Source organism: Echeneis naucrates, chromosome 14 (assembly GCF_900963305.1).
Source record: "Echeneis naucrates chromosome 14, fEcheNa1.1, whole genome shotgun sequence".
In the NCBI taxonomy this organism is placed as follows: Eukaryota; Metazoa; Chordata; class Actinopteri; order Carangiformes; family Echeneidae; genus Echeneis; species Echeneis naucrates.
The window spans coordinates 2,925,699-2,941,517 of NC_042524.1; the positions used below are offsets into that span (position 1 = coordinate 2,925,699).

Genomic DNA, 15,819 nt, shown 5'->3' on the forward strand with positions numbered 1-15,819 from the left:
ATTCTCCTCCATCCTAACCTTGATGAGGCCATTATAAAAAACCTGGCTTGGAATTGACCCAGATGCATTATTGTCTAGATAAAATATATCCATGTGAATTTACCCTTAAATCTACTGACTGATTCTTGGAGGAGACAGTTTCTTAATAACAGTCCAGCCTTTTAATTTATTGGCATGGAAAAATGTGTATTTTTACCAAAAGAGTGTGTGTGTGTGTGTGGGGGGGGGGGGGGGAGTCTAGTGAAAGGTCCTGTATATGGGAAAAATAGGCTTTATCCATGATAGAAACTAAATGCCAACGTGCTTTAACTTCTATCGATTTTCATAGTCGACTAAAACTCATGCTGATCACAAATATTGCTGTTGTCCGAAGAACGGGAAGTTTGAACCATCATGATGTTAAACCATTTTCTAGAAAAGTAAAATAAAACAAAAAAAAGAACAAACAAACACTAATTTCACTAATTTCTTATTGAACTCTTTGGCAAGAGAGAATCAATAAGCTTGTGAGCAGGGAGATTACAGCATTATTTCGTCTGAGCCTGGACAGACTTAGTTCCTAACAATGATGTTTCTCCTTGACAGGGAAGTCATATATTTCTGGAGGACTCGATTCTGGAAGACAAGTGGCAACGAAACCGCTTGAAAGGGGAGAAAGGAGGAGTAAGTGTAAAAAATCTGGGCTAATAAGCTCACAATTGCTCCTCTTTACTCACCAGTAGGAGCAGTTTTTCTCGCAGGGTCTTGATGTCGTCCTGGAGTTTCTGCTCCTTCACCTTCCACTCGGCCTTGTGCACTTCTCGGCTCAGGTCTTTCTCCATGTCTCGCGAATGGCGGTGTGACTCCAGGAGCAGCACCCTCAGTTCATTCAGACTCCTGACACAAGAAGAACAAAACAAAACAAAACAAAGCAAAACAAAGCAAAACAAGAGAAAAACAGTGAGTGTTGATGCAAATTTCTGGTCTGCAATACTGGGGAGATGTGACCGCTCCAAAATGCAATAATAATAGAGAAGCTGTCAAGGATTGTAAGAGTAGTACATCAGCTCAATCCTTCCTTAAAAGTCATTACTATTTAAAAGCCCAGCTGAATCGATCATGTCAATAATGTGCGGTTCATTCCGGTCTGTGGGGATTGTGGGGGCGGCCTGTTTTTCTGTACATTTAAGTTCCTGCAGTCAGTCAGATTGATTTTTACACAGAGGCGTTGGTTAATTTAACATCTTCCCTTGGCTTATGTACGGCACCCTGAAGACTTTGAGCAGTAGCTCCCAACCTGGGGCCAGGGCCCTCTAGTGGCCCTCAGAGGTATTGACGCAGCCGTCATAGTTTGCACAAAGCTGTACAATTTTTGTGAATGGAAAAGAAAAAACTCAACTCAACTCAACTCAACTACTTCATACGTGTGTGTGCTTTTTCATCTGATTTCACACTAAACCGGTGCATCCATGGCATCAAAATGGTTAACTGGTTACCAACAGGAAGAACTGAAAGGTACGACCAACAATGAATTGATGAATGGTTTCAGCTCCATCCTGATTCCTGACCAAAGTGACTTCTCTGACCTGACCTGACCTGACTGACTCAAAGTATCTTGGCAGCTCTCGAAGACTAAAAAAGTGCCGCACATATTCCTTTGGTTTGCCCAGACTGAAATAGAGAGAGCAAATGATACAACCAGCCATTCACGGCGACTCAAAGGGAGACATCCACTGAATGTCTGCACGGCAGGTATATGCTTTTATTGCATATATATAATTGCTTAGGTGATGACGCTCAGTAAAATATTCTGCTACAGCCAGAGGCACTTGCTTTTAGTGACTTGCAGCATTTACTAACATCATAACCATCAATAATGTAGAAACTGTATGATGTAAAACAACCAATAGTGCAATACAATTAGACCAAGCCAGGCTCATACGGAACTACGGATGAGGGCAAGGCACCTGGGCGGTTAAATAATGACCTCAGTTATCAGACTTCTATTGAATGTGGTCAGCTTCAGCAGCAGAAATGAACCGGGGAGGCTGGTGGTGAGGAGACTAATTCAGTCCACGACAGGTGGACATCTGGTCTGTCTTTACAGTTTCCCTCGGCTGCTCAAGAGGAAAAGACCGGGACACTCGGGTGTCTAGTTTCACATCAATATGGTGCGTCCATATGTGCCGGTGGAGAAGACCGGCAGCGGCATGTGGAAATCCGGGAAACCTGCCATTTCAGCTATGAATTTAATTAATCTTCGCACTTTAACTGAGCTTTATTTGTGGGATTTAAGTTCACTGCTGCGATCCATCAACCGCCAGACGAGATCTGAGGAGAAACGTTTAGCTCATCATATTAAAGCTGCACTAATCAATACCAATCGCCTGTAATATGAAAAGGGCCACTTCAATGTTTTAACATCTTTTAGCACATTGTTCACCTTTAATCAACCTCAGTCTCAAGCAGCTGTTTTCAACTCTCAGGCTGAATGCTAACGAGAAACTAGCTGGTGAATTTATCGTAATATCTGGGAGGTTCACTTTTCTTTATGCACTATTATACATAATACAACGTTATTCAAATGTTGCTCTAATAACTTTGAAGTTTCTTTTGTGAGATGTGAAGTAACACAGTGAATGTTGTTCTCTCACGTTAGCTGTCTGTCACAGGTGCTGTCGCAGTGTTAGTAGGATCTTCAGTACCAGTGCATACAGGAAATTACAGCCACGAATTCTTCTCACTGCAGCTCCTGAACTCATCATCTGAGCTCAGTCTTGCTGAACATGTTTATTAAGTAAAATACTTTGTATTGCTCTTTTATAGTGTTCTGTTATGTGTTTTTACGACAAAGCCTTTGTGCAGAACACATCGCCCCATGGGTCAATAAAATTTTAAATTAAAGTGAAGTGAGTTGGGACTTGGTGCTCCCTGCGTCCTCATTAATACCAAAGCCAGCCAGTGAAATGTGTATTGGACCTTTCTCACACGTGAATGCAACAAATGCTGGTTGGGAGAGAATGACTCTCAAAAGATAAACACTATAAAAAGTTAAGTCGCAGTTTCTCCCCTCCCCTTATGCTTGTTTTTAACTGTTTTCTACTGCACTGCTGAAAAACACACATCATCTTGCTCTTGATGCTGTTTATGCAAATGCTGCTTCTCATGCAGCAGATCAGTAATCCAGGATTTATCCAGATGAAACATTACTAAATTAAATGGAATGAAACAATACTGTTCAAGTGGAAAATGTGAGCCATAAAATCAATAAAGCGCTGGTGGGGTGCCCGCTCTCCGTCCATTATCGCGCTGACATTGTAAGATCCATTTTTCTGTATAATGTCTGCATCTATGGAAAGCTAATTTCTCTCGCTCATAGTAACAACTCAATCAAGTCCTCGTCTTTGTACCTCTCTTTCTTCAGGAGCTCCTGGCTGATGCTGACCAGTTGCCCAGAGGCATCATGGGACTTCCTGGTCATGGACTCCAGCTCCGCCTCCACACGCATCTTCTCCTTTGACAGGGCTTCCACTTTCTTCTCCCCAGATCGAACTTTGCCCTCCATCGCTGGTGGAAAGAGAGAAGAAATGTTTGTGCTGTGAATTTACTTTCTTCTTTTTTTTAAAAACTGTTTTTAGCAACAATAAACAATGAATCGTGAAACTATGTATTTAAACACATTCCTCAATCTGTCAAACTCATCCATGAATTTACATAAACACAAGTTTCCTCATATATTAAAATGAAACGTGGCATTTGTATTTATTATTTTAGCTACACTTATTATGTTTCTATATTAGGCAGGCAGCAAGTTTAGATATTAAACGTTTATTAAAAGTATTCACAACATATAATGAGGGCTATTTTGAGCACCTCTTTTATGTAAAATCGTTGGAAAGGGGCCCTAGTAATGTTCAATTAACTAATGAAATCTAAGTTTTATTATGGTGACAAAACTACAACATATGACTTGTATTGATGGGCATCATTGATTCTGCACTTACTTAGACTGAACTAATCCGTTTTAAATGACGACTTAATGCTGCATCTGTGAGCTCAGCACTCATGACTTAACCAGTGCAGCGTATCATAACAGATCTTTGCCAATCGATTAGCATAACGACGGGCTTGTCATGTTGGTTCCCCCCTCCGCTAATCCAGATGTCACTTTCTCCACCAATCCTCCTCCCTCTGCTGCACTTTGATATAGAATAATAAAAACCCCCAACATGAACCTTTCAGAGGATGAAGCTTCAATAGTTAAAACATTCAAACTGTGCTTAAGTTAAAAAAAAAAATAAATCAACACAAGTGACTGAATATTGCAGATGTTCTCCTCTTTGTGCGCCATTTTGATCTTTTTAACTTATGTGCACTGTCTTGGTCTGATTATGCGGACTACATGAAGCCGTTTGATGTGAAGGAACTTTTGGATTTCATAGGCAGCAGGTTGACAGATCTCTCAGCGGTGATCAAAGATTTCTGACACTGCAGACAAACACGCTGCACTGAGCGCTGAACTCGGCGTGACTGGCGGCGAGTGAAGTCTGAAGTCACCCCACGTACAGAAAAACAAAAGGGAGAAACACTTAATACTGTTTATATGACACAGATGATGAGTTTGTGTGTGGAAGAGCATGGCATTTCTTTTTCTTTCTTTTTTCTAAAGAAAAAGAAATAGAAGGATCAAATTTAGTGCTGTTTTAGCATAAAAGAGACACAATGTCTCGACAGAGACGCGAGTCTTAGTTCTGCAAAGCAGAAGCAAAAAGCAGGGATGAGAGTTTGGAAAAGGTTGCTGGCGGCTCATGGAGATGACACTCACCTCCAATCTGTGATTTGAGCGCCTCGACCTGGGAGGTGAGAGTAGAGACTTCTTTTTCCCTTTTCAACAGCTTCTCCATTGTTTCTGAAATCCAAAAAGAAAACAGCAGTCAAAGATTTTGCAGTGCTAAAGAAAATCACAGGCTGTGTGGTACATGCTCTAGGCCTAAAGCAACAGATTGAGAGGAATCTGTCACTGATCTCATGATCACATGATATTTGGTGGATAGATCTCCTTTTAGGCCAAATGAGCAATAAAACTAAATAATATATCAGCTTTATTTGCAGATTTTCTGTCGTGATTTGTTCCACATTTTGGGCTTATTTGAGTTGGATGACAAAATTGATTGATGTCTGTTAAATGTAAAGCTGCAGACTTCAGTTTAGCTATCTGTCATTGCCATGAAAACTGAGTAAAAACAACCATCTGCTGTTTAAAGATCTTACTGAGGTTGCATTGAGTCATCCCCCTTTTTGCAGACTGATGTAATGCGGCTTTTTTTTTTTTTGTTTGGTTTGGTTTTTAATATCATAACGTTGCGTTTCGCCTCAGCTGGTCGTTTGACTGACAGCAGATTGGCAGAGCTGGTGGTAAACAAGTTTGCTGTATAGCCTACACTTTAAGGGCAGACAGAGCGCCGTTAGAGTAAGAAGCACACCGGGATCAAACCAGACCGCAGTGATCTCTGCAGGGACGTCTGCACGCCGGTTAATGCGGTGCAGCTGAGCAGATAATTAGCCATCCAGGCTGCAAACTCACAATAGCAGCGCAGGTTTGTCTGGTCCAAGTGTCAGCCCACTGTGACGACAGCAGGTGGTTTGTGAACTGCTGATTTGAAGCCTTGAGTTTATAATTTGGCTGGTGATCTTTTAGTTTATGCTTGGGGCCATTTTATGCCCTTACTGGGGCAGCGCAGAGGCCGGAAATTGGGAGAGAGAAAATGGCGGATATGCATGCTACCACCAGAGCAGAGCAATATAAACCAATATATTCAGGATATTCAAGAAGTTAAAAAGAAAACTTAAATGTAAGAAAACAGTAAACTAGATTTGAGAAATGTCACAAATATCATTAGACATTCTGATCTTACTTTCAAACAATGACACAGATGACATCAGCTTTTTATCACTTTGGTAAATAATAACAAAGCAGAACAAGTGAATGCACAGTTTCTTTGAAAATGGATTCAATACAGTGAATAAGTGGACTGATACCTTCGATATTCTGTTTTAGCTTCATCTTCTCGTCTGAAATTTCATTATCCTCAATCACCTGAAAGCAGAGGAATTCAAACAAAGATGGGTTATCAGCAATCTCTCGGGTTTGTGGCTTGTTATTTCCTCAGCCACTCACATTTGCATCATGGGACGTGTAGCGGTCAGCCTGGATGGCCTGGAGCTGGTTTGCCGTCACCCTCAGCTTCTCCTCCAGTTTCTGGATCTCCTCCTGGCTCTCCGACTGGGCTTTCTGTAGGGCTTGGTAGTCCGTCATCTTCTTCTCTGAGAGCTCCAGCCTCTCTCTCAGCTCCTCTATGCTTCTTTCCTGCTCCATCCGAAGCTTCTCCAGCTCCGCCAGCCTCTGCTCCGCCTTCTGTAGATTATCGGTTGCCTCCTCCAGGGCCTGCTTCCCGCTTTTGGCCTCCAAGTCGGCCCTCCATGTCTGGCCACCTTCGGCGAGCTGCTCTCTGGCTTCCTGAAGACGAGTGCTGAGGTCTTCACGCTCCTTGGTCAGGATTGCAGCTTCGATCTTATGTTTGGTCTTGAGATTTTCCAACTCCAGCTGGTGCTCCATCTTCAGGCTCTCCAGACTGGCTTTCAGCTCTTGGGCGTCCTGCTCTTGACCCTCCGGAGTAGCGTTATCACTAATCAATGAGGCCTTCAGTTCCTCCAAGGATCGCTGGTGGTCATTCACTAAAGTGTCAAATTTAGCCTGCGAAGGGAAATTAGAAGAATTGCATGTAGTTGCACTGGTTGTTATTCAGGAAAAACATTGATTGAAATTGTTATCACAAAATGTGCTCCCATGGAGCCTGCTGAAGTCCTGGAAGCCCAAAAGCAAATATAGCAGATTACCTTCCAGGTGTCCATCATTTCCATGTTCTCCTTGGTTGCCTGCTGGACTTTCTGCTTCATCTCGTTGATCTCCTGGTTCTGTTTATCCACAACGGCCTTCAGCGAGTTGACCTCCTGCTGGCTCGCTTCTAATGCCGTCTCGTACTTCTCCTTCAGCTCACTGCTCTCCTTGTAGTGCTCGCGGCCCGCCGACAGCAGCTGCTCACGCAGGAGTTGGGCCTCCGGTTGCAGCTCAGATCCGGCGGCCGCCTCGCCGTCGTCGGCCTGCTGCGAGCTCGGGCCGGAGCCTCTGAGTTGAGTTTGGAGGTTCTTGATCTCAGCTCTTCTGAGGGTGAGCTCCTCCTCCAGTTCAATAATGCGACTCTGCTCTTCAACTGTGGTTTGCTGATGAGGAACAAGGCAACATCTGTCAGTGCTTTTAAGAGTTTTTCTTTCCTCCCCAATTACTGCCACTGCAGAGCGAAATCAGCCTTTCAGAAGAATGACCTTATTACCGTAACAGGTAGGAGACCCTGAAACAGAACGACGTCATTCCAAAGAAAAGGTGACTCTGAGTTAATAGCAGAAATCAGGCTTCAAGAAAAAAGGAAATCAAAGGAAACACCCTGAAGGTCCTTGCAAGGATTTGAGACAGTCAAGTGCATTCCAGTAGAAAATATAATACCAAAAAAATAAAAAATAAAAAAAAATACTTCAACCATATGGACAGTGACACATTGATTTGAAGTTTGGCTTCCTGTCAAACTCCTCAGATACAAAATGATACAAAGACTAGCTGTCTACCCAGAGTGCACCTGGATACACGTGGATCTTACTGATTCTTATACATAATAAATTATCTTTCACATTTTCTGCCGATGTAGAAAAAGTAAGCCAACAGTTAATGAACTGATGTGCTGCTTAGATTTTAAAGCGCTCTATAGTCAACATCTTTAGATCAATAATGCAGAATTCCCTTCAGCTTTTAACACCACTGTGATTTATATTTACACCTTTAACATTGCAATTCAGACATTTCTGGCTGTAGCAGGCAGCGAGAAAATTACACATATTCAACTCAAAACACTGAGCGGTGCAGCTTCAGGTTATTCTATTCCAGCAGCACACTTGGTCATTATTTTATAAGAGTAATGGCATCATTAGAAAGTGATCCAAAAATCAAAAAGCACAAACAATTAAACTGGCTTTAAGATTCTGCCCTTCACATTAGTAAATATGTTCAATTATTGTATCATTTCCATCCAAAGTATTCACACTAAGGAGCCAACGTGTCTCTGTCCAAATATTGGTGCAGCTCGCTGTTTGTGTGAAGGAGGGAAAGATGAGAGGAGAGCACAGCCATTCTCTGATCATCTAGAAGCAGCCAAGCAAATATACTAAAGACGACAGCAAACCTCCACACGGCGACACTGCACACCCACCACACACTTGGAACCAATCAGAAACAAACAAACAAACAAAAAAAAAGGAGATTAAGAAAGAGGACCTGCTGCACAGTGCACAGATGTTAATTTCAACCATCTGGGAAAAACAATCCACCAGACCTTAGAGTGACTAGTTGATTTATGTCAGAGATGTTGTCTGTATAGCATTCAGATTACAGCACAACACACAGGAGTAAAACAATAAAAAAAAAAAAAAAGAAAAAAGAAAAAAGAAGGAGTCTATGCAAGATTAATGTCCTTGGCAGCATCTGAAATCGATTTTGAAGTCAGGAATTGAGATAGCTCAGCAGTCGATCAAAGCCAAAAACAAGATCATCTTTTTCACCTTGGTTCTCTTACCCAACCTCAAGGATGCTGGATCATGAGTGCCTCTTCCCTGTTGGCAGAAGCAAACCTTACTGCATATAGGAATCCAGCATTTCAAAGTGTTTTGTTATCTTTTGATGTCTGAAAATTGAAAGCGCAAGCTTGTATGCTTTTATTTTGTGATGCCGCTGCCTGTTATTGAAGAGCGGGTCTTCTCACTGAAGTGCAGCGCTGCATGTCAAAGAGGCACAAAGGACGTCCTTTGCTGCACTCAACTAGTGACTGTAAATGGACATCACCGTGATGGTTCACCTCGGTGGGCTGCTCGGGGAATTAGCCATGAATCCCATCAACAGTTTAGCAATCCCTCATGTGCAGCTAATTAGATAACTGCTCAAAAATTAGCACAGAGCTCCAGGAGATTTATCCCATAAAGCTAAAAATGAAGGGGGGGTGTGTGTGTGTGTGTCAAATGTTATGTCCTGGTGGCTTAAAGTGCAGCTGGCAACCGATCCAAATGGCAACCTTTTAAATAAATAAATAAATAAACAAATAACCCGAAACAACAAAACATAATAAATCACATTTGAAAGGAAATAAAATGAACACCAGCTACTGCAACAGAAGACACGAAAAGCTGAAGCAGCTGAGAGCCACGACACGGTACTGTGTTCCCGCTCAAAGGTGAATGTCTGGGAGGGAGGGAGGGCACTTTTTAGTTGTGATCCATGATGGCGACAGAATGAGGGAGGGGAAGGAGCAGGTAAAGTCAGTGCATATGTGTTTGGTATGTTTCTAAACAGTGATGCGGTGTTGAGGATCTGTGGCCATCACTGACACTCAGCCTTTTTATTCCGGATGTGTTGACTCTAACATGTTTCACACATGGTGCACATTTTAAAGGATAAGGCTGACATGTTGTGGAGTTTTTGGGTCCACAAAAATCCAACAAAAAGACCAAAACCAACAATTAATTCATCCACTATTCATCGTCTAACTGGAGCACTTTTCAGAGTTGATCCCAGCTGCCTGTGGAGGACGGCTGGGTTCATCGGCGAGGGACGAACCACCACGCTCACAATTCAGACTCACTAATTAACCTAAACTGCACGTCTTTGAATCCAAAGCTCTCTGGACTGGGAGTCAGAATACGGCGTTCAAGTCTGAACCAAGAACCTTCGCCCCAACAAGCTAAAACCTGATATATCCTAATCCTCTGTGCCCCAGCGCTCCATTATCCAAAAACTATTAAAGGTCTCCAGTGAACCATACTGAGTGTGAACACACACACTTCATTTTGAGTCAGCCATACACACACCACTGTGCCACAGGAAATGTTTATTCATCCGCAGCTGAAAATAGTCCAGTCCTAAATGTATAAAAGCCTTTTGGCACCTCCGTTTGAAGAGTTCTCAACAGTTTTTCATGACATATTGATGGAAAGGAATTCAATTTAAAAGCCAATGAATAAAAGTCTTTATATTATTCTACTACTTATTTTGTTGTTCCTTAACGTCTGTGCAGAGGCTCCAGAACGACCTGAATGTCATTTTATGTCGACTGCGGCTGAGTCGGAAACTTCCTGACCTTTAATCGGACAAATTCTTGAGATGAAGTGGAAGAACAAGCGTTAAAATATTAAGAAAAAGAAACAATAAGCAATATTTATTCCTGGCTGGCTTTATTTTGGCTGCAAAATACAGAGATACAGGATGCTTTTGGTCTTTTCATGGGATTTCTTATGGAATAAAAAAAAAACATCCTCATTCAGCATACTGTTAGATTTGGATTGTGATGGTTGCTGAATTGTTCCAGAAAAGAGCCTTGTGTCATTTTCTGCAGCCATTTTGCTGCACAATATAAATAAATACCTGTAAACACGTGTATGGATCTGAAATGTTGATCATTAGTGTGTCTCCACAGACAGGCGGAGTGCGACTCGAACCTGTGCAGCTTGTGAGTTGTGTTATCATCAACAAAGAAGCAAACAGGTGCAGAACCACACAGAACAGTGGCTACAAGCAAAAGGGACCACGTGCGTCTCATTTCCTCATTTTTTTTTTTTTTTTTATTCGTTGTTCTTTTTCTTTTTTTATTTTTACCCTCCTCCTCTCTAATTCTTTCTGAAGTGCTTCTGCTCTCGACTTTTCGAGGAGCAGGCTCTGCTCAAGCTGACGAATATGGGCATGTTCCAATTTCGTCTGTGTCTACAAAAAGAGACAAAGAGAAAGACAGAAAAAAAAGAGGCAAGGGTGGGAGGGTTGGACTCAAAGGGAGGGATAGAGAGAGAGACCCACACAGATCGGAGGGGAGCGATAAAGATCAGAACAACTGTCAGCGGATGATGAAAGGGCAGCTTTGTAGACAGCAGCACTGTGCAAGAACTCAGCTGATTATATGATGGGAAGAGGCTTCAGAGTGAAGTGAGAGCCCATCGAAATGGTTCAATTTCACACTCTGAAGTGAGACTGCACTCGCACAGAGAGCGAAACAGAAGGGCAACTATGTTTTCATCAGATAAGCAGGAAAACAACCGCTTTTATATTTACATGTTTAAATCTTTATTTGTAAACATGAATATTCGCAGTCCTTTCTAAAGACTATTTAGTAATACTTCAGTTTAATTTGATTTAATTGCACACTCGTCCAAGTTACTCTGGATTTTTTTAAGTTCATTGGACCGTGTTTTAGTTAGAAACTTCCATGTGGACGTTTTAAAAGCTAAAAAATATGTCACCAAGCTGCAAAATTTGCAGTCACACATATTTATACCTTCTATTTAAGTTCTTTCTAAAGGGGCAGACAGCAGAGAGTTCAGACTTTCCTGCTGAGCTTTGAATTAGGTACGAGTCAGCAGTTTATTTGTGGTTTTTAAATCCTCACACTTGGTTTGACGTCTGTCCCTGAATCTCTCTGTCTGTGACGTCTCTTTGCTTCAGTCGTGAGCGAGCGAAGGAAGCCCTTTATATTGTCTGCAACGGTACGTTACAAGGTGAAGCGGTCCCTGAGTTTAAGCAGGAGGGCCGGGGCGACACATCTGGAGCAAATCTTTGTCCAACTTTAAACTCTATTCAATCTAAAGGGGATTTCAAATTGACTCGCAGCACCACCTGCTGATGTGGAGGCTGAATTAAGGAGAAAAATAATATACGTCATTATATGTACATATATTTGCATGCAAATACGTTATATTTTTCTCTGAAACAGGATGCATTTGTGTTGCAGGTACGCCGCTTATTTGTTGATGGTGTTTTCCATCTGTTTTTGTTTTAGTGTGTTTTTGAGAGAAATCCCTCCAGTCGAGATCGTCCTCCCTGCTGAAGCATCTTCCCAAACACATCATCATCTGTTCTGCATAAACCCCTTTAATGAAATCTTCCTGTTTGTTTGGGTCTCCATCATTTGCGCTGTGTTGTTATCAAACTGTCTACTCAAACATGGCCCTGTGTTATAAAAATGCACGTTGGCTCATTTATTCACAGCTCATAGGTTTTAATCGTGCTGGTAAATACCTCCAGGTCTCCTTTGGTGATGGATTCCTCCTCTACTCTGAACTGAAGATCCTCCACTTTCCTGTAAATACAAGTTTTATGAGATGTGTCACAGAGGATGAAAACAGCAAAGGATCAGAAAAGTACAGAGGCTCTTCTAAACCCGACACATTTGAAAGTCTTTTTCAGCATTATTAAAGCTACAGAGAGAGATGGAGAAGAAAGTCAGACGTGCATCGTCGGACTCGACCTGTTAACGTTACAGCCTCTGAAGTGAGAATGTCACTGTGATCTCCGGTCTCCGATATACAATCTGCCCTTGCAATTGTGAAAAGATGAAACCAGGGGCCGTTGTTTCGGTGAATAAATAAACTCGGCGTGAACTTGTTGAGTGATGCAAAAATGATGTCTGCGTTCGTGTGTAGCAGATCCTCCTGCGGCGCAGCGCAGAGCTGGTCTGGTTGACTGTGAGCTTCGACGGCCTCCGGAAAACTCAACAGGTTGAGGTGAGGTTTTGACCACCCAACAGAGCCAGGCCTGCTGCCAATCCACCTCGGCTCCCCGGCTTTATGCTAAACAGAGCTGGCTACACCCTGACATGAGAGCGACACCAATCTCTTTCCAGGAAGGTTAAGAAATCCGGTGGAAACTGCTCGTATAGGTCAAGTCACATGAGACGGACTTTACTTTTTGACAGAAATGAGGAAGTGTGCTGAAAATGTTTTCATGTGCGCCAACACGTAGAAATGGATTTAAAACTGCCACATGCTCTGACTTCCTGCGAACGTGTCCAGGCCTGAGGCTTCTTGCCACAGCGAGGACAACCTGAAATAACCATCAGCTGCACGACTGTCACATTCTTCCTGATTGCCTTCAGGTTTTCACGATGGCCTCTCTCGTGCTCTCTCTTTCTCTGTCAGCTCTCCTGGCAGGCTGATCCCTTTCAGCCATCCAACATTCTCACTCATCGACTGCCTGCTGACCTCACACTTTCTAGTTTGCTTAGGCGGAGTTGTGCTTAATAAATGCGTTCAGTCAAGCGCAGACAACGTGGAGCTGCTTTCCATTTCGCCCTCTGAGGCTCAGCTGTTCCCGTTCCTGGATCAGAACTACGGTTCCTGCTGTCTCACAGCAGCAGGTCTGTCGCGTTCTGATCCAAACCCTTCAGAACCGGTCAGGGCTGTGGTGCAGGTTATTTATTTCACCTTTCATCATCTAATCATCTGCTTGTAGTGATCAGGCTGAATGAAATGCTGAAATGCTCCTCAGGACACAGACAGATGAGAGATCATGATCAAGAATTTACTCACATTAAAATATGACACTGACAGATTCCCTCATGGTCACAAGAAAAAGCATAATTTCATAATTATTTTCAGTGTCAAACAACTGCACTTCAATGCAATAAGGAGCCTGAGTAGCACTGAGTAGCTGAGTGTTTTGTTTTTTTTTTACCTTTTCTCCTCCTCTAGCTGATTGGCCAGTTCCAGTTTGTCTTTCTGTGTGCTGGACAACATGGCTTTGACTTGCTGGAGCGTGCCCTCGTTCTCTGTCACGTACTGTGGAGGGTAAGCAGAGAGGTGCTGATGAAACGTACAGCACTTAACGCACGAGACACCAGATTGGTTCAGCTTCATAAAATACAGTAACTCTGTCCGATACCTGCATGTGCTGCGCCTTGAGGGCGCTCAGCTCCTTCTCCACCTCGCAGATGTGGCTGGTGGCCTTGCCCATCTCGGCCCGCTCCAGGTCCCTCTCGGCCAGCAGCTGCTCGATGTGCTGCTGCTTCTCCTTCAGGGCCTCCTGGAGCGCGGTGGTGCCGGAGATCTTGCGGGCGTAACGAGACGACGTCTCTGTCAGCTTGAGAGGAAAAAAGGCATAAATCATAAGGGGATGCGGGCCAAGAATGAAGGATGACTACTTAAAGGGTGTAAGGATGAGAAAGGAGGAGGAGATGGAGCAGCAAAGGCAGGAAAGAGATGCAGAGGCACTGATGCATGAAGGGTAAAGTGTCTCAGATCACATCCTAGTCTGAGTCGATGTATCTGATTTACTGTCTCAAAGATCGATACGTTTATTTCATGATCATGAGAAAACAGTTATTCTGAGGCTTTGCTTTGCGATGAAACTTGAAGTTTCATCACCAGTTTCATCACCATCATGCAAATAACTGTTTTGTGAACCTGACACATCACAACAGTTCGCCGTCGTGTGATCGCAGACGAGTTATCTCACGATCGTTAAAAAAAAAAAAGCAAAGCCTGTTATCTCTGAGAAAATCAGGTTTTGTTAAGTGAAAATTAACAAATGTCACAAACTACAAACACATAGAAATACCCAGGCGTCAGTATAAGAGGAAGATCTGAAAATAAAGATATGAAAATTTCAACAATATACAACAATATTGCACATCCTCAGCCTAAAGGTTATTTCTCTTAAAATGCAAAAATCGAATTAATAATGAAAGCTGCAACATTTTCTTTCACCACTAGATGAAGCTCTTTGACAGGACTCCTCTCTGACCAACAAGGAAAGTTGAAGTCGGCGGCTTTTATGAAGAAATAAAACCCCACAAAAACAATCCTACCCTTTGAGGAGACAGTTGACATCCTCATTCAGTCAGACACGATGTCAGCTAACTAACTGATTCTTGCAATTGTGAAGGTGTGGTTAGTTTCAGAGGGAGCTGCTGGCTGATCTTATTAATATTTCTGGGTTTTTATTTTCACCTGAATGTGCGGCTGAAAACTGTGAAGCTCATTTGTGTCTAATGTAAAGCTGGAGTTCTGCGACTGCAAATTAGCCGTTGCAAATCAGGGACGGTGCCTGCTTTTCCTGCTGCTGCTGACAAAACTAATTACGGCGTGATTGCGGTGCAGGGGCTCCAGGAATGACAGTCAGACCAAGTCGGAGCGTTTTGTGCTGTGTGATCAGGTTGCTTTCAGTGCTGTCTGACACCGCTGCCAACAATTAGGGGAAGTGAAGGGGAGTGCTCTTCACCGGAGTTCAAATCAATGTGAGATATCCTGACAACCCACTTGTTTTCTCTTTAGTCTTAAAGCTCTTCATCTTCTTACTAACTCTTGAGAGATTATAAAAAAAAAAAAGTAAGCTATTCATGATTCAGTATCTAAAAGGTTTTTTTTGATGACCTTCAAAAAAGAAAAATTTTCTCTAATGTGTATATTTGATATTCAGTGGCGTGTAAATTGGAATGATTTACTTTTTTTTTTAAATACAATGATCTGTAAATGAAAATGACGTTTATTTTCAAGAAGAATCTGTAATATTTGTTGGTTTCATGCCCCATGTATGCCGATACAAGTCACTTTTGTTTTGTTTCGCTGCACTTCCATTAAATTCTGGTAGTTTTAATTCATTTATTTTTTTCCAAACTTGTCTGGGCTGGCATTTGATGGGACCATGTGGTTGGGGCCAATCACGGATTTAGGAAGCTGCTCAGAAGCTGCAGAGAAGCTTCCACTACACTGTGTCTCGCCTCTGTTACATTTATAATTATTACTTCTGCACACTAAGACACTGGAGGGCTTTTAACTTGAAACAGTTACAATAAGTGGTGAATTTATGATGATCAAAACGCAGCTTCTCTTCCAAAAAGTAGCTGAATTGAAGTTAAGATATATATTAAGGTGCTGTTTCAGTTCGTTATCTGGCAGCTTTAGCTGAATTATAACGGTCTG

General features: G+C 42.4%; 1 protein-coding gene across 3 annotated transcripts in view; it reads right to left on the minus strand.

The window, feature by feature from the left end:
- The window catches only part of clip2 (CAP-GLY domain containing linker protein 2), a 34,255-nt gene that overhangs the window by 3,811 nt on the left and 14,625 nt on the right, over positions 1-15,819 (minus strand). Inside the window, exons 6-15 of one of the 3 annotated variants that reach the window (XM_029519655.1) lie at positions 13,781-13,978; positions 13,574-13,677; positions 12,140-12,200; positions 10,730-10,834; positions 6,877-7,260; positions 6,158-6,733; positions 6,013-6,076; positions 4,805-4,888; positions 3,390-3,546; positions 717-876 (exon numbers count right to left, since the gene is read on the minus strand). In XM_029519655.1, the coding sequence (XP_029375515.1) occupies positions 717-876; positions 3,390-3,546; positions 4,805-4,888; positions 6,013-6,076; positions 6,158-6,733; positions 6,877-7,260; positions 10,730-10,834; positions 12,140-12,200; positions 13,574-13,677; positions 13,781-13,978 (1,893 nt within the window). Of the gene's footprint in view, positions 1-716; positions 877-3,389; positions 3,547-4,804; positions 4,889-6,012; positions 6,077-6,157; positions 6,734-6,876; positions 7,261-8,646; positions 8,698-10,729; positions 10,835-12,139; positions 12,201-13,573; positions 13,678-13,780; positions 13,979-15,819 lie in introns of all 3 variants that reach the window. The other 2 variants (XM_029519654.1, XM_029519656.1) reach the window with 2 other exon arrangements.